The following is a 24,423-nucleotide window of genomic DNA, read 5'->3' as shown; positions in this document are numbered from 1 at the left end:
CAGTCTCCTGGAGCAAAGATTTCACAACTTTATAGAAACTTCACTTCCTTTTCCTTTGTCAGCCTTTACGCTCTCATCAAAGATACTAAGAAGGACTAGCAATCAGCACAGGTTATGAACTAACCCAGTGGTCGGCAAATTGCGGCTCGCAAGCCGCGGTTTGCCGCTCTGTTGACTAATGAGTTTGCTGACTCTCGATTCCAATAATTACAGGCTGTTGTTGTTCCTTGTAATTAAGCCCCTACCAATAATACAGCACGACTCCTACACACTTTTGTAAAATTCAATGAGTAAATTCAGACCCATTAGGAAGCAATTTTGGACCTATCTTTTTGGATCCTAAAGGATCCATTAAAAGGGCACTTTTCTATTTTAAAGTATCAATGACTGAAAAAAATTAAAGCTATTTTTAAAATAATGTGTACAGGCAGCTTTAATTTCTGAATTATGCCATTAGGCTAACTCAAATTGTTAATTAGTATCAATAGCATGAAAACCCGAAAGTGAGCCTACTCTAATGAAATAGTGTATATTCACATTAAGAAGTGACTGGCAAGTCAAATTCTAAAAAAGAAACAGTAGATACCACCACAAAACTAGCAGATGTTTCTCGGGGTCATTTGTACAAAAACATAAGCATATGTTAAAGAAATCTGACACTATCATGGAATCAGTTGGTGTCTAAAATAATAGCAGCTCCTTATGGCAATATGGTAATATCCGTATCAAATGCACAACACATTATGTTGCAACAGTATGTGCGGACAAATGAGCATCAGTGGCAGTAGTAATGACCAGTGCTTTTATTAAGGAGAAAAAATGAAATTAGAATATTATATAGAGGGCATAATATTGTTTAGCAGTAAAGTGAACATGATAGTATGTTGAATAATCAGCGTTTGTGTTTAACTGATTTTATTGATACTCATATGAAGGCAGCATATTAACCAATAAGAATACTAAAGTGTTTATAGTGGCCTTCAAGGTGAGTTTTCTGATTTCTTCAGTCTACCCAAGAATGGCAGTGAAGACAGCTGTTATTTTTAAAGCTAACAATAATACTTGGTGAGTTTAAGGGCAGGAGCAGGATGGATGCGGGTTAACAGGGGGGATAAAAGAGGACATCTGTAATATGGTCAATAATAATGATATATTTTTTTAAAAAAAAGAATTCTTCACTTCAAAATCAACCACTTCAACTGGGTGTCCCATATGCAGTAGTTAAGCAATAGGTAACTGAATCATTATTTTAATGTAAAGCAGCTCATAGTTTAGTAAGTGTATTTTCAGTTTCAACCACAGAAGTCTTAGATCTTCTAGAATATTTGGAACTCGTCATATCACCCCAAAGTACACAATGTACACAACTGATGCTAACTAAATGTTATTGACTGAAGGTTTTTGAAAAGTCAAAGCCAAAACACATCCCACAGCTTTCCAAAATAATTGTTGGAACTTACCTTATACTCTAGGAAAGTTAAATTTGAAAGACCACTTTACATGTTAAGGCACATATTTTTCAGCAGATTTGAGTAAAATTAGGATCACCCATAAAGTTTCCAGGGCATGAAACCCAATAACAGAGTAGGTTTGGTCCCAGTGTAAAACATTCAAACTTGTAAAGTGCTAGATTTGTCTTTCATTCAGAAGCTACCAACACATATTTTTCCCCAAATGTGAAAAAAGTTAATTCTAATAAACAAAAATGCAATTTCTAGAGAAAAATTTATTTCTACTTTAAAATTAAGAGCTTATTATAAATCAAGTTATATGACAAAAGAACGTTATCTACAATGTTTAATTTACTCTGAGTATTTAAAAGAAATATTACCTAAAATAAGTACGCTATGAATGGGACTTTAAAAATATATTATATTCACCAAGATTTTCACTGTAAGTTCTCATCTGTATAATAAAAACCACAACACTACATATACTGTCTTCCCTTTACACTTTCAACACATGAAAACACGCCTAAAATATAAGGAAACTAATACATCCTAACAGCTGCTCAATTTTATTGATCTTATGCTTTCTACACAGATGGACACTAGAAAGTACTTTGAATTATGTGTTTGTAACCTTTACTAAACATAAAATTTTGATTTGGAAAACATTATTTGTATTAGACCAAAAAAAAAAAAAGCATGGAGATTTTATACAGTAAAAAAATTTTTAGTTTAAAATATATAAACAGTTTTACTACATATAAAAATTGACATTCTTTAAATTATTTCACTGACTTTATATTTTAATAATACCTAAATACTATGGCTGTACAAAGAAATTTATTTACCAATATTTATTGACTAATGCTTTCTGAAAATAGATTTAAACTTTTTTTTTAAGTGGTCTCAACCTAAAAGAAACCAGACACAGAAGAGAGAGTCTGAGGCTCATGAAAACACAGATCTTACACTCCATAGGGTTCACTTTACAATCCTTCAGGAGAGATTTCTCCAGCTTATGTATTTTTCAACCTGTCAATTTCTCTTCTGTTTGGACATTTTGCTAGCCACTGGCATATCTGATGCTTTGTAGAATACATTTCAAGTAAAATGCTTCTCATTTTGCAAATCTGAGAATTAACTTTAACAGTGTCCACTATTCATTTCATTGTCTGAGCTAAAAATCTCAGCATCACCATTGTTTCTTTCCTTTCTCTCAAGCACCACATCCTTCAAATTCTTTGAAAATATTCCTTCATCTAGAGCCAGGGGTCCTCAAACTACGGCCCATGGGCCACATGCAGCCCGCCGAGGACATTTATCCGGCCCGCCGGGTGCCGCTGCCTGTCCTGCTTAGCAGCCGACTCGTCCCAGGCCCGCAGTGCGCATAGGAATTTGTTCATAGTTTTCTTTTTAAACTATAGTCCGGCCCTCCAACGGTCTGAGGGACAGTGAACTGGCCCCCTGTTTAAAAAGTTTGAGGACCCCTGATAGACTCACCACTCCATTCTCCCTGCTATATACACACTGCCTCCTGGATCTTTTGATACATGGGTCACTGAAAGGGGCTACACAATGAAGGGCCCTTTTAAAATCCATCCTGTCCCCATGATTGCCTTTCTAAAATCCAAACTCACTTACTTTAGAAAACAAAAACTTGATTTCTTCTGACACTTGGCTTTTGCCACCCCTTACTCAACCCTCAGGTGAAGACACTAATTTCCTAGTATGATCTTCAAAGCCTTATTCAAACTATTAACTTATCACAAAACACTGTCATCTCCCCCCACTAATGTACACTACAGACTATGGTCTTATTTTCCAAATAGGTCAAAGCATTCTCTCCTGAGATTTTTTTTTCTAAAATACTATTTTTCTAGATATGTTTCCTTACTCCTTTGTGTAGCCAACTCCAATTATTTTTTCAGACCCACATGCATTTAAGAAAGTGGGTAGAGGTGGAGTAAGGACAGGAATATATGTACATATTTGCTTATATTTAAAAAAATAAAACAAAAACTTGAAAAAAGAATCTTACCTATAATAGAAAGAAAAATGGTAAAAGAAACACAGATAAGTTATACTTCTCAGAATAGGACTTGTTTAGTAGATTTAACTAAAATTATTAGACTTAATAAATGAATTCGACAATGTAGCAGGATACAAAATTAACGCCAAGAAATCTATGGCATTTCTATGCACCAATAGTGAACTTACAGAAAGAGAGACTAAAAAAGCAATCCCATTTACCATTGCACCAAAAAAATTAAGATACCTAGGAATAAACTTTAACTAAGGAGGTAAAAGACCTATACGCGGAAAACTACAAGACACTGAAAAAAGAGATAGATGAAGACATAAACAGATGGAAGAATATACCATGTTCATGGATTGGTAGAATCAACATCATTAAAATGTCCATACTATCCAAAGCAATCTATAGATTCAATGCACTCCCCATTAAAATACCAATGACATATTTCACAGACCTAGAAAGAACTCTCCAAAAATTCATCTGGAATAACAAAAGACCCCGAATAGCCACAGCAATCCTGAGAAAGAAGAACAAAGTAGGTGGGATCTCAATACCAGATTTCAAGCTGTAATACAAAGCCACTGTTCTCAAAACAGCCTGGTACTGGCACAAGAACAGACATATAGACCAATGGAATAGAATAGAGAACCCAGATATCAACCCAAACCACTATGCTCAATTAATATTTGACAAAGGAGGCATGAACATACAATGGAGTCAAGACAGTCTCTTCAATAAATGGTGTTGGGAAAATTGGACAGATACATGCAAAAAAATGAAACTAGACCACCAACTTATACCATACACAAAAATAAACTCAAAATGGATAAAGGACTTAAACATAAGATGGGAAACCATAAACATACTAGAGGAATCCACAGGCAGAGAAATCTCAGACATATGCTGAAGTAATTTCTTCACCGATACCACTCCTAGGACAATGGAAACTAAAGAGAAAATAAACAAATGGGACTACATCAAAATAAAAAGCTTTTTCACAGCAAAAGAAACCATCAACAAAACAACAAGAAAGCCCACTGTATGGGAGAACATATTTGCAAATGTTATCACTGATAAAGCTTTAATCTCCAACATCTACAGGAAACTTATACAACTTAATAAAAGAAAGATAAATGATCCAATAAAAAAATGGTCAACGGACCTAAATAGAATCTTTTTGAAAGAAGACAGAAGGAAGGCCAAGAGAAATATGAAAACATGCTCAAAGTCACTAATTATCCAAGAGATGCAAATCAAAATGACAATGCAGTACCATCTCACACCTGTCAGAATGGCAATCATCACCAAATCAACAAATGACAAGTGCTGGTGGGGATGCATAGAAAAAGGAACCCTTGTGAACTGCTGGTGGGAATGCAGACTGGTGCAGCCACTGTGGAGAACAGTATGGAGTTTCCTTAAAAAACTAAAAATGGAACTCCTATTTGACCCAGTAATCCCACTTCTAGGAACATATCCCAAGAAACTAGAAACACCTAAATGCTCATCAGCAGATGAGTGGATTAGAAAACTATGGTACATCTACACAATGGAATACTACGCTGCTATAAAAAAGAAGGAATTCTTACCATTTGCAGCAGCATGGATGGACCAGGAGACCATTATGCTAAGTGAAATAAGCCAGGCAATGAAAGAAAAATACCACATGATCTCACTCATTTATGGAAAATAAAGAACATTATAACCTGATGAACCAAAAGATAGATACAGAGACAGTAAAGCACCGAACAGACTGTCAAATTTCAGCGGGAAGGCAGGGGAGTGTTGGGGAGGGGGGAAAGAGATCAACCAAAGGACTTGTATGCATGCATGTAAGCACACCAATGGACACAAGACACTGGCTGGGTGGGATGAGGACACGGGACAGGGGTTAGGGAAGGCTGGGGGAAGGTCAATGGGAAAAAAAAGGAGATATATGTACTATTACATGTTATACTTTAAACAATAAAAAAAATTTTTTTTAAAACTATCACAAGAAAAAAATGCAAACTATAATCTGTGAAATAAACAAATGTTTGCCTCTTTAAAAAAAAAAAAAAGAAAGAAACACAGATAAGTTATACTTCTCAGAATAGGACTTGTTTAGTGATTAACTTTGGAACCATATAAAAATCCTATATAATAAAGAGGTAATATGCAAATTAACCCTCAAACCCCCACAAGATGGCTGCCTATGACCAGGCCGGCAGGGGGGTTAGTGAGGGACGACCAAACAACTGAACAAGCAGGCTGCGTGGGGCAACCAGGCCAGTGGGGGGGCCGTGAGGGGCGACCAGGCTGGCAGGGGGGAGGGCAGTTGGGGGTGACCAGGCCAGCAGGGGGGGCAGTTGGGGGCGATTAGGCTGGCAGGGGGGCAGAGAGGGGTGACCAGGCCGGTGGGAGGGGGCAGTTGGGGGCGGCCAGGCTGGCAGGGGGGCAGAGAGGTGTGACCAGGCTGGCAGGGGAGGCAGTCAGGAGTGACCAAGCTGGCAGTGAGGGGGCAGTTGGGGGCGACCAGGCCGGCAGGTGAGCGACTAGGAGTCAGCGGTCCAGGACTTTGAGAGGGATGTCCGACTGCCGGTCTAGATCAGCAGTCGGACATTCCCCGAGGGGTCCCAGATTGGAGAGGGTGCACAAATTTTGTGCACCAGGCCTCTAGTTTTATATAATTACAGAACAAAATTAGATTTTTAAAAAGCCATGCCCAAAATCAAAATGAAACAAATAATTCTGCACATTGAGTTGGAGGTATAACATCACAAATGGGAATGATTCTAAATATCTTTAAAACACAGTACTTGAGAAACACCAATCAGAAAGAATATATGCACCCCTATGTTCATAGCAGCACAATTCACCATAGCTAAGATTTGGAAACAGCCCAACCCAAATGCCCATCAGCAAATGAATGGATTAGAAAACTGTGGTACATCTACACAATGGAATACTACGCTTCTGTAAAAAAGAAGGAATTCTTACCATTTGCAACAGTATGGATGGAACTGGAGAGCATTATGCTAAGTGAAATAAGCGAGTCAGTGAAAGAAAAATACCACATGATCTCACTCATTTATGGATAATAAAGAACATTGTAAAATGATGAACAAAAATAGATACAGAGGCAGGGAAGCATCGAACAGACTGTCAAACGACAGCGGGAAGGCTGAAGAGGGTTGCGGTGGGGGGAGGTAAGAGATCAACTGAAGAACTTGTATGCATGCATGTAAGCATAACCAATGGACGCAAGACACGGCGGGGGTAGGGGGGAACATGTGCCAGGGGGTAGGGGAGGCTGGGGGAAGGTCAATGGGGAAAAAAAGGAGACATATGTACTACTATTTGTAATATTTAAAAAATAAAGTAAAATTAAAGGGCAAAAAAATAAGTAGATAAATATATAAATAAATAAATAAAATAAAACACAGTACTTGACTACACATGGCATATACTTAAAGTGGTACACACTCTAGGAGCAACAACCAAAAGTACAGAATGATCTTAAATGGCTTTCCGTAATTATACTGCTGGTGCAGCATTGGTATTGTTATTCTGTGATATATACTCTGTGATGTACACGTATTTCAGGATACAGCAACAGTTAGGGATTTTTAAGGTTAGGAGAAAGGATAGAAAGTAAAAAACCTCTTAGTCTTGAACCTGAACTGGAAGTATAGCATAATTCCATCATACATTTTCTGTTTAGAAAAAATTGAAACAAGACCATATAAAAAAGGAATTATTAGCAATGAACACACATGGTGCTCAAACTGTGGTCTCTAAACACCACTACCCAATAAAAGGAACTAGGCTTCCTTGATGATAGTGTTAATGCCATGTCTCAGGCATGAAATATTCGAGATGAGCCTGGAATATCTTGCCATTCATGAAAGAAAGCTGTCAGAGATGGCTGAGAGAAGGTCAGAGGACTCAGAGAAGTCAACTTGAAGGGGTTCCCATTGGTCCAAAAATCTAGAATTGGGACAATTTGAGCATTCCATAGCCTATGAATGAAAATTGCTGAGATTTGGCCATTTCTGTCCAAGGCAAGACTCCTAAGGGGCAGTCTTTGCTCTCAAACTCTCAATATAGATAAGCAAAGAGTTTATCAGATAAGCATCCTCTACTGAAGCTCTCTCCACACCTGCCTGCTTCACCCCCCTCCACACACACACACAGGTGTCATCACAGTCTGAAGGTATCCCTCTGAATATGCTTCCTCCCCTTTTATCTTTCACAGACATTTGTCTCCATATTTCAATGGGAAAATGCAGGCCAGACCACCAGGTTTTTCAGGAAATAAATTGCAAGGAAATAAAAAAGAGAGAGAACAATCTGTAGATTCGAAAAATAAAAGACACAGCAACCAACTGCAATATGGACCTTATTTAAATGTTGATTTATATTTAAAAAAAAAGAAAAAGATAAATAATCAGAAAAATATGATCACTGGATATTTAAGGATGGTTTTACATTGGAATAGTGTGGGAGGGGTCTGGGGGACTGGGTGAAAGAGGTGAAGGGATTAAGAAGTACAAATTGGCAGTTACAGAATAGTCACCAGGATGTAAATTTAGTGCAGCATAAGAAATAGAGTCAATAATAATGCTATAATATGGTCCCAAGTGGGTACTGGAAATATTGGGGGGAACAAATTGTAAAGTATATGATTGTCTAACCACTATGCTGAAACCAATACAAAATAATATTGAAAGTAAACTAATAAAATCCTGAAATTGTGATTATATTGTGTATTATAAATTTAAAAATTCTTACCTCCTAGAGATGTATGCTGAGATATTTATAGACGTAATTAGATGTGTCTAACAATTGCTTCAAACTATTCCAGAGAAAGAAGGGAAATGGGTAGGTCACAGATGAAACAAGACTGGTCTTGAAAACTATCTAACCTCAATGTATTACATAGAGCTTCACCTCTCATTGAACATGGAAGCTTATTATGTTATTCTTTCTACATTTGGGTATGTTTAACATTTTCCATCCATATATACAAAAGCCTAAGTGACCAAACGACCGAACAACTGGTTGCTATGATGCGCACTGACCACCAGGGGGCAGACACTCAATGCAGGAGCTGCCCCCTGGTGGTCAGTCCGCTCCCACAGCCAACATCCCATGGTTCCTCTCCACCCCACCCCACCCCCCAGCCAGCCAGCCCCAATGGCCCCAATTGGGCTGGCAGCCAACCTCCCTCGGTCCCTTCCCCCCCACCCCGGCCTGCCAGCCCCAATAGGGACTGGGTGAGATGGTCCCTATGGGCCCCAATCACAGACCAGGCCGAGGGACCCCACCTGTGCACAAATTCGTGCACCGGGCCTTTAGTAATATATATGGGGTTTTTAAAAAAAACTTTAAAAACTCCCATTTCTCGCCCTCACTGGTTTGGCTCAGTGGATAGAGCATCAGCCTGCAGACTGAAGGGTCCTGGATTCAATTCTGGTCAAGGGCACATGCCTGGGTTGCAGGCTCTATCCCCAGTAGGAGGCATGCAGGATGCAACCAATCAATGATTCTCTCTCATCATTGATGTTTTTATCTCTCACTCCCTCTCCCTTCCTCTCTAAAATCAATAAAAAATATATTTTAAAATAAATAAATAAAAATACCCATTTCTCTATCCCATTTTGGTCATTTACTCATAAATTTAAAAATGCCGAGAGAAATGGAATATGCTCTATATGGGGGAACTGTCTTAAAGGTCTGAAAGAAATCAGATGATATTATTGTATTAAAGGTTCTTTGTGTGTGTTTTTTTTTTTCATATTAGTTTGGACTATGATGCTACACTATCACTAACTCAGACATCAGACTCCTGAAGGCATGAGGGAGTATTCTTTCTTGCTTGACTGAGAAAACAGTATAACCGAATGGGTACAGCATGGCTCTGGGGTCAGATGGCTTGGCTTTGAATCCCAGCAACTCCATTACTAGCATGACTTTGGGCAAGCTATTTAACAACTCTGGGCCCTGGGGATAAAAATCCTATCTAGACTACACAGTCTTGTTGGGAGGATTAAACAGATAAGATACTTAGCACAGGACCTGTCAGAGTAAACATCAATAAATGTTCACTATTTTTAGTCAAACACTGGACACTGTTGTGTAGCAGCTGTGGTAGTTTCCAGAACACTGTTTCTGATGAAAATCTTGGAATATACATGGGAATTCCCTGATGACAGCTGGTACATTATTTTATACTTATGTTTAGGCTTACCATAAGTCCATAGCACTGTGCCATTTATTTATTTATTTATTTATTTATTTATTTATTTATTCATGTATTTATTTATTTATTTATTTATTTATTTTGGTATGCATATCTGCCTGCCTATGCCTGCCTCCCTGGCTCTGGGTTCAGTTGTTCATTACACTAAGTAAGGGTCCTCAACATCTGGTTTGCATGCAAAAAGTGAGTGTAAGATTTAATTTTCTTCAAACTCCATTTTTCTTCCCTATTTTCCCTTTATCTCCCCCTTCATCATGTACTGATTTAGGAAAATATAAAAGAATATAAAAAGCCATGGCTACTATGAGTTCTTCCCCTTCGCTCACACCACACACACACACACACACACACACACACACACACACGCGCGCACATCCCTCACTAGCTCAGCATATATTACCCCCATCATTGTCACAGTACTCCTAAAACTTGGGCAGAAATATAGTTATATGGCAGAACTTAGAGAGGCCCATGTTGAGGACTTGATGATGTTTGTAGATTTGTCAATATTTGAAATGTAATCTAATAACCTAGTCAAGTAATAGACTAGGTGGGATAAGCAATGAGGTTCAGAATGAGTATTCTAGTAACTGAGACCACAATGAATTATATCTACTACATCCCTGGCCCTTTAAACAAGGATGGCCCACTTTCCCAAATTACAGGGGGCACAAAAATGTTCAGTCCAGGAGAAACCAAGATGGCGGCATAGGTAAACACCTAAACTGCTGCCTTGCACAACAATTTCAAAACTACAACTAAAAGATAAAACAGACATCATCCAGAACCATAGGAAGGCTGGCTGAGTGGAAATTCAACAAATAGAAGGAAAGAGAAAAGCACACTGAGACTCACAGGAGCTGCAGAAGGCAGAGGGTGTCTCCAGCACAGAAGTTCTCCCATCGTAGACACAGGTGATCCTCACAGCCAACTGGCCTGGAGGTCAATTCCTCCCAGTGATACCAACAACAATCAAGGCTTAACTACAACAAGACTGTGCACACAGCCCACAAAGGGGTGCACCAAGAGTGTCCACCTCAGGTAACTGGGGAGGCTGAGCCACTGGGCCCTATAGGACACCTAGCACACAAAGCCACTCTATCAACTCAGGGAAGTAGGCAAAATGCAGAGACAAAGAAACAGGTCACACCCTGACCGGTTTGGCTCAGTGGATAGAGCGTCGACCTGTGGACTGAAGGGTCCCGGGTTCGGTTCCAGTCAGGGGCATGTACCTTGGTTGCGGGCACATCCCTGGTGGGGGGTATGCAGGAGGCAGCTGACCAATGTTTCTAACTCTCTACCCCTCTCCCTTCCTCTCTGTAAAAAAAATTAATAAAATATATTTTTTTAAAAAAATAAAAAAGAAACGGGTCACAAATGAAAGAAATAGAGGAAAACAAACAACTGGATACAGATTTCAAAACCACGGTTATAAGGTTTTTCAAGAATTTTCTAGAAAAGGCTGATAAATTTAGTGAGACCCTCGAGGATATGAAAAAGGACCAACTAGGAATTAAGCATACACTGACTAAAATAAAAAATAATATACAGAGATCCAACAGCAGACTAGAGGATCATAAGAATCAAGTCAAAGATTTGAAAGACAAAGAAGCAAAAAACACTCAACCAGAAAAGCAAAAAGAAAAAAGAATCCAAAAATATGGAGATAGTGTAAAGAGTCTCTGGGACAACTTCAAGCATACCAACATCCGAATTATGGGGGTGCTAGAAGAAGAGAGAAAGATACTACAAACCTATTTGAAGAAATAATGACAGAAAACTTCCCCCACCTGGTGAAAGAAATAGACTTACAAGTCCAGGAAGCGCAGAGAACCCCAAACAAGAGGGATCCAAAGAGGACCACACCAAGACACAACATAATTAAAATGCCAAGAGCAAAAGACAAAGAGAATATTAAAAGCAGCAAGAGAAAAACAGTTAGTTACCTACAATGGAGCACCCATACGATTGTCAGCTGATTTCTCAACAGAAACTATGCAGGCCAGACGGGAGTGGCAAGAAATATTCAAAGTGATGAATAGCAAGAACCTACAACCAAGATTACTCTACCCAGCAAAGCTATCATTCAGAATTGAAGGTCAGATAAAGAGCTTCACAGATAAGAAAAAGCTAAAGGAGTTCATCACCGCCAAACCAGTATTATATGAAATGCTGAAAGGTATTCTTAAAGAAGAGGAAGAAGAAGAAAAAGGTAAAGATAAAAATTATGAACAACAAATACGTATCTATCAACAAGTGAATCTAAAAATCAAGTGAATAAAAAATCTGATGAACAGAATAAACTGGTGAATATAATAGAATCAGGGGCATAGGAAGGGAGTGGACTGACAATTCTCAGGGAGAAAGGAGTTTGGGGGGTGCAGGAAGAGACTGGACAAAAATCATACACCTATGGATGAGGACATTGCGGGCGGGGGTAAGGGCAAAGGGTGGAGTGGGAACTGGGTGGAGGGGAGCTATGGGGGGGAAAAAGAGGAACAATTGTAATAATCAGAACAATAAAGATTTATTTAAAAAAGAGAGCGAGAACCAAGAAGGGCAACTGTTTCTAAAAAAAAAAAAAAAAAAAAAAAAAAAAGTTCAGTCTATGTACCCAACCTATCCATTGATTCCTATATCCACTGCCCTGGCTCTTTAATTCTTTAGTTTCATCATGTTTAGACTTCTGCAGTGTACCTCAGGTCCTCCTCCTTTGGACAATCCCACCTGGACCAACTTTTCTAGTTTACTGACTTTGATCCAGACCATTTGACTCTCAATTTGTTTATCCTATAGCCCTTGGCGTCAATGCAAGTGCTGTTCCCCACTCCTAGGAGGATATTTCTGTGCCAGTTTCAGCCCCAAAGACACCACGTGGGGGAGGGATAAGATAAAGAGGAAAACAAAAGTAGATCAGTTTTTAAAAGTACTGGCCTTCAGATGGCGTCCATGGTTGTGGAATGTTTAAGAACAACATTAGTATGCCAACTTCAATGGGGTCAGGGTACATAGGCTAGGACAGTTATCATTTTGATTATACTAATCCTACACTAAGAGACTAAGTCTTCAGAGGGAAGGCAGGAGGAGGAGGGGGCATAAGAGATCAACCAAAGGACTTATATGCATGCATATAAGCATAACCAATGGACACAGACACTAGGGCGGTGAGGGCATGTGCTGGGCGGTGGGAGGTGGCTGGGGGGGAGTTCAATGTGGGAAAAAGAAGACATATGTAATACTATATGTAATACTTTAAATGATAAAGAAATAATAAAAAATAAAAAAAGAAACTAAGTTTACTAAATTTCAGTTTAATAAATCACGGTGACCATGAAGAATAATATAATGACTTTTAACAACTTTACTATTAGCCAATTAATTCACAATTACAAATAAAGCTTTTTTTTTTTTTGTACTCACAGAATATGTTAAAGGGTTTTGCCTGCCTCCCTGCCTCTGGGTTCAGTCATTCATTACACTAAGTAAGGGTCTTCAACTTCTGGTTTGCATGCAAACAGTGAGTATAATATTTAATTTCCTTCAAACTCCCATTTTCTGGACTCATCAGTTTTACCTTTAAATCAGCAGCTCAGATTGTATGCGCAGATCATTTCTATGTTGAGGTTAATCATTTGAAAACTGTACCTTTCCATAGAAATAGAGATTTAAAATTTTTTAAAAATATCTTTTAAAATAAAGATTAAGTTCCCTGGGATAAAGGAAATAAAACATTTTCAACTCTCCATTCTTTAAAGCTGTAGTTACCACTAGCTACAATGTGGCTACTGAATTTAAATTAAAGTTAAATAAAATTAAAATTCAGTTCCTCAGTCAATAGCCACACGTGGCTGGTGGCAATGGTTTCCAACATTCAGACACAAAGCATTCCACCATTGTAGAACATTCATCCAAACAGTCATGATGTAGAGATTCATTCCACATTTGTTGTTCCAAATGGACCAGTTTTACTTTAATAAAAAGCTAATATTTATACAAGATGAGATTTACACAATCTATATATATGAAAGCCTAAGTGACCAAAGACCGATCAATCAGTCGCTATAATGTGCACTGACCAGCCGGGGGCAGACGCTCAATGCAGAAGCTGTCCCCTGGTGGTCAGTGTGCGCCCACAGCGGGAATGGCGCTCAGCTGACTGACAGGCGCCAGATGCTGGACTCACAGCTGACGGTGTTGGCGCAAGCCTCTCCCCATCGGGACTGACTGGGTGCGAGCCTGTGGCAGGCGCAGCAGGGCCAGGATGAGCAGGAACAGGAGCGGCAGGCAGGAACGGCAGGGGGCGCTGGACTGCCAGTTTCGGCTGATCCCCGCAGGCCACGCCAAGGGACCCTACCAGTACACGAATCTGTGCACTGGACCTCTAGTATGTATACAACAGGTTAACAGACCTGTCAAAGCATTTAAATAAATTTAAAAACTTCATATGCAGAACACGCAATTACTTGGTAAGCTTGATTTTTCACAACCATCTTTTTCAAATTCCTTCCAATTTGACAGCTTAGAAACATACTACCAAGTTTTAAAATTGTTTTATTCTTAATATGTAGCACAGTGAATCAAAGCATCATGTTTTACTGAGTAATTAGTCCTTCAATAATTCACATGAGTAATAGGTCATTTTGGGGTTTAACCCCTGCTTCCATTATTTCTGACCACAGGGCCGCCCGACAGATGTCTCACTTTGGACGTACACAACAGAAGACTGGATCTGTTTCACGTACATCTGTTCCCCAACAGCTTAGGCAGATTAGTGCTTAGAATGCACCCAGCTCTGCTAAGTCCCATATAATCACTAACTCTTTTTGTTTTAAAATTGTTTTTCTCGTTTTCACATTTTTCCACATCGCCTTTCACGTTGCTAAGGAAAGTTTCTAGCAAATAAATGTTTATATAAACTTAAAGCACAGGAGAAGCAATTTAACTCTCTTCTCAAGGAAACACTGCCAAGACCTCATGCTGCAGTGCAGCTCCCGCAGATTGTCGAGTTGCTGCTCCAAGTCAGCTGAGCTCAGAGTCGTGGCAGGAATAACCCTTTGAAAAAACATAAGGTGAAACGGTGTAACCCGAGGTAGTAAGTCTACGAAAAAGAGAGGCTTATAAACCATAATTAGGATTTGAAACCCACATTTTATTTTTAGAAATACTTAAAACATTATATTCAAATGCTAAGCAAACATAAAATCCTTACTCTGAAATCTGATGAGAGGGTACAGGAAATGCAACAGCAGGAAGAAAGGATACGCTAGTCCTTTTGTCCATTATGAAAAATTGCTTATGTCTGGTCTTGACCAACAACTGTCTATAAATAATGGTTTCTTCCTTTCCAGAGACAGGACTTGTACTGAGGCGATGGCTCACCTCTCACCGTTATGCCCCGAAGCTGGGGAAGGGGAGCAAGGGGCTTGGCTGGTATTTCTCATGTGGGTCTTCTAATTAGAAATTCATAGGGGCTGCGAAGCTCCGGCTGTAAAATGCAACACTCTTCCACACACAGCAGACGGTGGACCCCATTGGTCACTCAAACCCTACTCAGACTTCCTTCATTTATGAAGATATCCATCCTAACACTTAAAGTCTATAAAAACGGGTATTCTCTTTACAATGCAACTTCAGAGTTGATGCTTCTTGGAGACCACATCATACAAATGCCTCATTTTGCAGGTGAAGAAACTGTAACTCAGAGATGGTAAATGACTTGCCCAAAGTCAGTCACACCCCTGTGACTGCGGAGACAAAACCGAGGGTCCTTTGGTGCCCACTCCTGAAACCTTTCCTACCACAGATGAGAGCACATTACAGACAGCTGGAGTAGGAAGCCTAGAAAGACCCTATAGTGCTTTAGGGTCTACTTAGGGTGCTTTCCAATTAGTAAATGATAAAGTTCCCAGTGTGAGACAGGAGAGAGAGAAGGTGAGAGGAGGTGGGAGAGGGGAGGGGGGAGGGGTTGGGGGAGAGGAGGCGTAGAGGGAGAGGGGAGAGGGGAGAGGGAAGGAGAGGGACGAGACTTGTGGACATTTGGCATTCCTGTCCGAGATCCCAAAAATTGATCATTCTTAAATGTACAAAAATATGAATTTAATATAGTCCAATCCTACCCATTACTAACTCTCCCCATCAGTAGTTTTTCCTTTGTGGCAAACAGACAAAAACATTATAAACCAGATTCTGCTTTGGGAGGCACAAAAATCCTGTATTTTTCTATTTCAATCTAACATTTCAGGTCGAAGCTTACCACTTGGAAAGCACATGTTCCTAGAAGTTTGTCCTTGGTTGAGATTTGGAATAATGCCAACAAGCAATCAGTGATGCTTTGAAATCATTTAACACTGAAAATATCTGATTCAGTTACAGCACAAGCCGAGGACTAAATTATAAAATAGGCAAACTGGTCTATGGCACCCACTCATGTTCCCTTTCTGAATTCTCAATTTTTGACACCTTACGCCCAGTCCTGGGCACTCTTTTGAGGACTACCCACACTGTGGCATTCCTCCTGGTCAGCTCTGCCTGGGCAGGGTCTCATGATCCAGTCTTGTCTACCTTCCTCATTTGGTCTCACAGAACTAGCCTGATCCCCTTTCCATTTCTTTAGGATGTTGCTTCCTCTGAGTTAACTTGGTAATTACTTTATATTAACTTGAGAAAACATATATGTCATTCCACAAGTAAAATGACTATAATCTGAGATTCCAATTTAAAGTTCACTAGGCACCACTGTAAGCAATACAGTATTTTCTGAACAGATTGTGTCCTTTGGTGCACACAGTTGACATCCTGGCCAATCTGTGGCCTGGTCAGTACATTCTACCCTGCCGCTGAGTAAGATGAAACCTCTGGCCACGATGCTAACAATGGAGAAGTGGGCCAACTTCAGCTTAAGAATTTATTTTTAAAAAGAGTTCTGGTGCTTTGCCCATGATTTCCAGCTGGCCACAGCACTCTTGTGCGCAGGAGTAAATTTGCCTTGCTGATCCAAAAATAAATAAATAAATAAAAATTTAAAAAAATAAAAAGAGTTCTGATGCTTCTTTAACAAGAGGGGAGGGAGTGCTCTCTTCCAGGTGAAGCCACTCTTAATGGGAGCACATTACAGACAGCTGGAGGAGGAAGCTAGAAAGACCCTACAGGTCAGTGGTCGGCAAACTCATTAGTCAACAGAGCGGCAAACCGTGGCTCGTGAGCCGCATGTGGCTCGAGAGCCGCAATTTGCCGACCACTGCTACAGTGCTTTAGGGTCTACTTTAGGGTGCTTTCCATTAGTAAATGACAAAGTTCTCAGTGTGAGACAGGGGAGGGAGGGAGGGAGGGAGGGAGGGAGGGAGAGAGAGAGAGAGAGAGAGAGAATGAGAATATATGAGGGAACACAAGACCAGATTTATTTTTCAGCATCAGGAAAAGTTGCTGTCCTTAAGTAGCCGTGTTGTAATCAGATTATGATGCAATAGTTCCTGAGATCAGTTAGCAAATTCATTCATTCAACAAATGTTGATTGTTTACATGTGAGGCACTCTTTTCAAGGTGCTGACAGTAAACAAGAAGATGTTCTGAACATCTTCCCTTTCCCCCAGCTAGATCCAGTCTCCACCCTTCTCCCCTACTCTGTACCTCCATCAAGTGGTCCCCTTGCCCTCCAGCTTCTAGCTGGCTTTGGATTACGGTAAGGACCGGAATTGGTTGCGGAAATCAGCCAAGCTGAAGCAAAGGTCATAGCCCCTGTCTAGTGACCCTCTTTACATAGTCTCTCTGAATTCAGACTCAGGCAACTCTTCCCCTTTGGGCCTAAGAATAGAATCCCCTGTCCCTCTATTTTTAGTCCCAAGAGCACTTCACTATCCTTACTTCTTGCTTACACCTTTATAAAACACTGCCTTTTAAAAACTCTTATAAAGTTAACCTTATTTATGTGCCACTTACTTACTATTGGGTCCCCCAAAGCTGGAGTGGTGGTGAGGAAGACAGACAGTAAGGATTATATAGCATATTAGACAATACATGTCATGGAAGAATATGAGAGTAATGGGAGCTAGAAAGTTTGCAGTGAAAGGAATTTAAATAGGTGATGAGGGAAAGCCTTACTGAGAAGGTGACATTAAAATACAGGCTCAAGGGAGGTGACAAAGTAGGCCAAGTAGAAGGTTATAATGGCCTGAGTTTGGGTAGTGATTGGCTGGACAGCGAAGGAAGAGAGCAAATAGCGTGAATAGAATTGATGGTTGATTAGAAGTAGTAAGTGAGGAAGAGTGAGTCGGGGCCTAGATAACATTCCAGATAGTCTTCTAAATGCCCTTTCTCATATTACGCTAGCACGTTCACTACTGACATATGCAATCTACCAGGTGTATCCATCCAACAAACTCCAAGGAGTCCCACGCATTGTGCCACAGCTTACACACACCTAAAAAGCAAAGTTAAGTTCCAAAACTACGTGAGGAAATACAAGACCAGATGTTATTTTTAAGCATCAGGAAAAGTTGCTTTCCTTGTAGGCAGGCGTGTTAATTTGTGGGACTCCCAAGTTGATGTATACAGGTCAGGACTAAAGACAGAGATTGAATGTTTGGCCTGAGGGTAGATGAGAACAGTGGATGATATAACCCAGAGAGTAGATGATGAGTGACAACAGTTAGCAAGACCAGACTCCTTGAGAACACCAAAATTAGACAAACAGGAGACTGAAAAGTTAGGTTCTGGTGTTGCCACAGAAACCAAGGCAGCCAAGTCAAAGTCAAATGCAGGGGAAATCCAGAAAGGTAAGGGTTGATATTGGTCCACAGTTAGAAGGCGATTGCTAACCTTTGCCCGAGCATCTTTAGCAGAGAGATCAAAGCCAGGTCTCAGATGGTTGAGGACTAATTAAGAAGTGAACTAATGAAGGCAGTGAGAGTAAACAAATTTTGCTAGGAATCTATGCAAGAACGTGAGAAAAGAGGCAGAGTAGCCGCTAGATACAGCCGTGGGCAAACTACGGCCCGTGGGCCGGATCCGGCTGTTCTATCCGGTTCTCTTGCTCTCCCCTCCGCTCCTTTACTTTGAATTTATATTAGTTCACACAAACACTCCATCCATGCTTTTGTTCCGGCCCTCCGGTCCAGTTTAAGAACCCATTGTGGCCCTCGAGTCAAAAAGTTTGCCCACCCCTGCAGAAAGAGAAGCTTACAGGATCAAGGCTAGGGGTGGCTAGGATAGGAGAGTCCTGAGCACATCACTGGGCTTACGTGAAAGCTAGCAGGGCAAGGGCTTAAAAAAATAAGGAAGAAGGTATAACAGATGACACAAATTTTTAGATGAGGCTGTAGAAATGGGATGGGTTATGAAGAGGTGACAAACATCTAGCGTGTGCCCATGGGTGGAGGCAAATGACACAGAATGAAGATGAAAGTCGCTGCCATAGAAGAGGGCTAGGAAGTCTGAAGCTTCGATCGTGATTGTGGTATGACGATCACCAATGGCAGGACTTGGGATAAAGGGAGACACTGAGTTAGATAACACAGCTTTAAACAAACATAAGAAAAAAAACTGGGGCAAGTACCTTCATACTTTCTACTAAATGAAACCCAAATTCTTTACCTTTGTCTTCGGGCCTCTCCCCATTCTGTCCTCTGCTTTCCTATTAAATTCTCTCCTCCTGCTACACTTTCACATGTTACCAGTCCCTATTGCCAGAAAATGACCTTCCGTTTTCTGCCTTCATTTAATTCCCTCAACCTAGAATTTTCCTCCCACTCCCATCACACCTAGTTGAGTAGTGCCCACTCCCCCAAATAACAAAAAAATTCAGGTTCACCTGAACCTCAGAATGTGACTTTATTTGTAAATAGGATTCTGCAGATGGAATTAAGTTAAGGATCTCAAGAGGAGATCATCCTGGATGCAGAGTGGATCCTAAATGTATCGACTTTGTCCTTATATAAAGAGAGGACACACAGCAAGAAGAGCAGGCTGTGTGACGTCAAAGGCAGAGATTGGAGACATGCTACTGCAAGTCCAGGAATGCCAGGAGCTGCCAGAAGCTGGGAAAGGCAAGGAAGGATGCTCTCCTAGAACCTTCAGAAGGAACATGACCCACCTGGCACCTTGGTTTCTGAATTCTGCCCTCCAAAACAATGAGAGAATAAATTTCTGCTGTTTTAAGCTGACACGTTTGTAGTGATTTGTTAGCACAGCCCTAGAAAACTAACAACACCTTAACCTTTCAACTCCAGCTCTTTTTGGAAGTGAAGACTTAAATAAACAAGATTGATCCTCCATGAAGAAACTCCTGTCAAGAATATGTCTCCCTCCTCTGAACACACAGAAATCCTTAAGAGCTCACATCTAACTGATCTTTACATTGCTCCACAAAGCACATACAGGTGCTTAATGTTTGGTGAATGACTGATTGGTGACATACAGTCTTACATTATGGCTTAGTCAAGTCTTTCCAAAAAGGTAAGGTCTCCTTGAAGACAAAGACCAGCTCATCATTTTGCAGTTATAGCAACTAGCCAAGTGTTCTGCCACTAAGTTAGCATGGAAATATTTAAGTTAAATTATTAAGGGAATGACTGTTAATCAAATTAATATCTTGATTGACTAGTTCTACTAAACTGAAGACATTTCTTCCATTAAGAAAAAAAAAGTGCTGGTGCTTTTATACCTCCCATCTTGACTTACAGGCTGTCCTTAACAGTCCTCACTTCTATGGGGACGGGCAACACAGCCATTATTCCAAGTCACACTTGAACTCAATGAAAAGAAGTACAATGCCCTGTACGGTTTTGCTAAGTGGTGAGAGTGTCGACCCGTGCACCAAAGGTTCTCAGGTTTGAATCCCAATCAAGGACACGTACCTGGGTTGCAAGTTCGATCCCAGGCCCCGGTCAGGGCTCCTGCAGGAGGGAACCAACTGATGTCTCTCTCTCACATCAATGTTTCTCTCTCTCTCCCTCCCCACTTCCACTCTCTCTAAAAAATCAATGGAAAAATATCCTCAGGTAAGGATTTTTTAAAAATGAACTGTAATGTCTATAAACTCTGGGTGACGATGATGATGCATCAGTGTAAATTCATCATTTGAAACATACAAATCTCTCTGGTGGGAAACACTGAAAACAGGGGAGGCTGTGTATGTATGGGGACAGAAGTAGATGGTAAATTGATGCCCAATTTTGCTGTGAACCTAAAACTGCTCTAAAAGTAAAGTCTATTGAAAAAAACAACTACTAAGGTACTATGAGGTTTAAAAACAGTGATCTCAAAAACTTCTCATATGTGTGATCTAATAATGCTGTGACCGCCCCCCCTCACCCTTTCCTGGAACAGCCAGTCACTAGCCAACTTGCAATAGAAATGGGCACCTCCCACTTGGCCCTCCCACTCCACATCCTCACAAGTAGTTTTTCCTCCAGTTTCTGGACCAATTTCATTTGTCCTTTGCTACTCACATGTAGTAAACTAATTCCACATCAGGCACTATTTCTCACGTTTAAACTTCTCTTAATACCTCCTTTTCTTTTCCCAATCTTATGTTACTAAGTAGAGCATCTCTTGGTTTCTCCTATAAATAGAAATACTTACTAAGGTGCTTCTGTACCTTCAAATTTAGAGGCCCAATGTGTTCTGCATAGTAGGTGTTAGTTACAAAGAAAAAGTGGGACATCTAGATGAAGGAAAAGAAAACCAGAGGGTTTTAGGGCCAAAGTAAACAAAACAAAAAAAAAGTCAACACTTGCAACCTTTAGAGTTGTAACTGTCAAGATGCCTTTTTAAATGCTACCAACAGTAATGCTAATTAAGCTTACTTTTCCTCAATCACCACTCAATAGAAAATAACATTTCTTTCACGTCACTATTTGCCTCTTTGTTTACCAGAATTGCAATATTAATTTGTACAACAACTCATTGCATCTTTCATTTTAATTTTATCAAATTTCAGCCTCGTTGTAGGTTAAAGTGGCTCTTGTAGACTAACCTGAACTCTAATTGTAAACTTCTATATCCCCCAAATTCAAACTGACTTGAAAACTAAGCAGAACAATTCTGTCCATACTAGATTTTAACTCAAAAGTGCAAGAAGATATTCTACCTTGGTTTTCAAAAGGCCGGAAAACATTTAAATTAAGGTCAAGGTGGTTTTAGAGGCGTGAGCATGGCTTATACAGGTGCTGAATTCACACTCATGACCAGTGCTGCGTCCCTAGCTCAGCCACTTCATTTTGTTAAGACTTTTGTGCAAGAAAGTTTTAAGTAGTGCTGTTTTTCTACTCTGTAATATAAATAGTGCACTGCGTCTTGTTTTCCAACAGGGGAGGCCATTTATAATCTCATACGTTTGTATTTAACTAGAAGAGGCTGTACCACATCCCGAGGGTTGACTTGAAATAATTTCTATTGTAAAATACAGCATCATAACACGTTCTAAATAACGCAAGTTTCGAGTCCATAAAAGTCAAATGCAAGTACACAGCATGATGATGATTCTAAAGTGAACCTTAAAAATCAAAAGTTTCCAGACTGAGCCTGAAGAAGGCTTGACTCGAGACACTGGCAGGCGGATGTGAAGGATGGAAAAGTCCAGAGACTCCAAAGCCCGAGGTTAAACTCTCAGAAGTCAGCAAAGGGACAGTTGCATTCAGAACCCCCGTGGCGGGACGCCGGGTAAACGGCTCACACTTGCAGGGCACGGTCAGAAACTGCCACGAGACCTTCATCGACTTGGCGGGGAGGACTGACCCTCCCGCCTTCAGAAAACACCACCCCTTTGCCCTTGGGGAGTCAATTCTTCCCTCTTGGGCGCCGAGCAGAAGCCGAGTGTGACGTGGGCCGGGGAATGCGCCCCTCGGGGAAAGAGCGGCAGGAGGCGGCCAGCAGCTGAGGCCCCAGGGAGTGGCTCGGGTTCCCCCCCAACTGGCTGGGAGGACGCCGCAGCCCGCGGGGCGGAGGAGGAGCTTAAGCAGCAGGAGAGGCAGCGCCGGGGCGGCGTGTGCAAGGGAGGGGGGAGGGGAGAGGAAGGGAGGGGGGAGGGGAGGGGAAGGGAGGGGAGGGGAAGGGAGGGGAGGGGGGAGCAGTAGGAGGCGAAGGCTCGGACCGCACACTCACCCGCGGGGCGCTCGGGCTGAATGGGCCGCCACCTCAGAGCCCGTTCGCTCAGTACCATGTCGCAGCTGCTCCTCCCGATCTCGAAGATGCCCCGGAGCAGAACCTGCTCGGCCGCCGCCTCGGGCCGCTGCGGGGCCGCCCAAGGCACCGAGGGCACCGCGGCCGCCGCCTGGGGCGCCTCTTCCTCCCCGCCGCCGTCCAGGGCGCTCACGCGGCTGCCGCGCCTCCCCCGGGACATGACGGAGCCGCGGGCTGGGCGGGGGCCAGGGGTCGTGGAGGAGGGTGATTTGGGAAGAAGGAAAAGGTGGAGGCCCGGCAGTCTCGAGTTTAGCCGCGTCCCGCGCTGCCACAGCAACCGCACGCGGGGCTGAGACCCAGGAGGGGGCGGGGCGCGCGGGCGGGGCCGCCAGACCCAGTGCAGCACCGCAGCCTGCCAGCCTCTGCCTCTGCCACTCAAGATACACAAAACCAAACAAACAGACAGAAAAGGCAGGTGCGGGAAGAGGAGTAAGTCGCTCTCCCCATCCAGGCCCTACTACTCCATGCAATGTAGCGCGTGGCGTTGCCCGCAGTTGAATACATCCGCGCTCCTCAAACTTTGTTGACTTTCATCCTCACCCTCGTGGGCATCCTGCTGAAATGCAGATTCTTATTGAAGAGGTCTGGGTGGAGACCCCAAGTACTGTATTGCTGAGACGCTCCCCGGCGTGGCTGACGCCACTAAGCCGCGGAACACACTTTGAGTTGCAAGGATATACCCCCGGTTCTCCCCTTCCTCTGCAGAGGCCTCTCCTGGGGAGCAGAGGTCGCTCTTTGTAACCACGCGTGCACACCCTCAATAATTAGCTGATCTTTATGCAGCGGGTATAGAATGGGGACCGGCTCGACTCCCAAAAGCCCTGTGAGGAAGTCAGAGATAAGTCCTTGGTTTGCATAGGCCCATTCTCAACTGGCAGATGTAGTGTTAAAGGAAGGTGCCTCCCTGCCCCAAGATACCTACCTGTCTAGTCCTTGCCCGCATCTGGCACTCACTCCCTGGAGAGAGACGACTAGCAGCAGGACTTGCTCTCCTGGAGGCCTCTGCTGCAATAGAGTGTTACCTGGAGTGGAGAGGGCCCTGGGACTCACCCTTCACGTTCTCCTGGTAGCTGAGATGCCTGACATTAGCTGAGAGTTAATTTGGAAAACGCAGGGAGTCTTGGGGCCCCCGCGGTTCGCAGTGACGGCTGCACATGAGTTTCCTGGGAAGATTTTTTTAATCCAGGTTCCCAGGCTACACTCAAAGACAATTAAATTAGAATCTCTGGGGAGGGGACCCAGAGTTCAGGAGTTTTAAAAGCTCCCCAGGTGGTTCCAATGTTCAGGGCTGAGGAAAGCTGCTCCAAGCAGTGTAATAATGGGGGAGGGGGGCAGAGTGGGGAGGAAATCAGCAGGTGTTTTATAAGGTCAGAATCATTGTATGGAGAAAAAGTTAGGGGTCAGGGAGTTAGAGGAAATTAAGTTAATAGAATTGTAAATCTAATTGCAGTGTGCTGGTGCCTAACCAATGACATCCTCATCTCTGGTCACACCGAAAAGTTATGGTTGCAGGAGTGACT

General features: G+C 41.8%; 1 protein-coding gene across 1 annotated transcript in view; it reads right to left on the bottom strand.

Annotated features, from left to right (window-relative positions):
- Nucleotides 1–23,063, bottom strand: part of CERKL (CERK like autophagy regulator) — a gene marked incomplete at its 5' end in the record, with an annotated part of 107,988 nt that extends 84,925 nt beyond the window's left edge. The window contains one exon of the mRNA XM_080670800.1: nt 22,826–23,063. Within this exon, the coding sequence (XP_080526926.1) occupies nt 22,826–23,063 (238 nt within the window). The remainder of the gene's footprint in view (nt 1–22,825) is intronic.
- Nucleotides 23,064–24,423: the final 1,360 nt, after the last annotated feature.

The sequence above is a fragment of the Plecotus auritus genome (genome assembly GCF_963455305.1).
Source record: "Plecotus auritus genome assembly, chromosome: 5".
NCBI classification, from domain to species: Eukaryota; Metazoa; Chordata; class Mammalia; order Chiroptera; family Vespertilionidae; genus Plecotus; species Plecotus auritus.
Note: the sequence above shows the minus strand (reverse complement) of the source record. Positions and strands in the feature narration are given on the sequence as shown.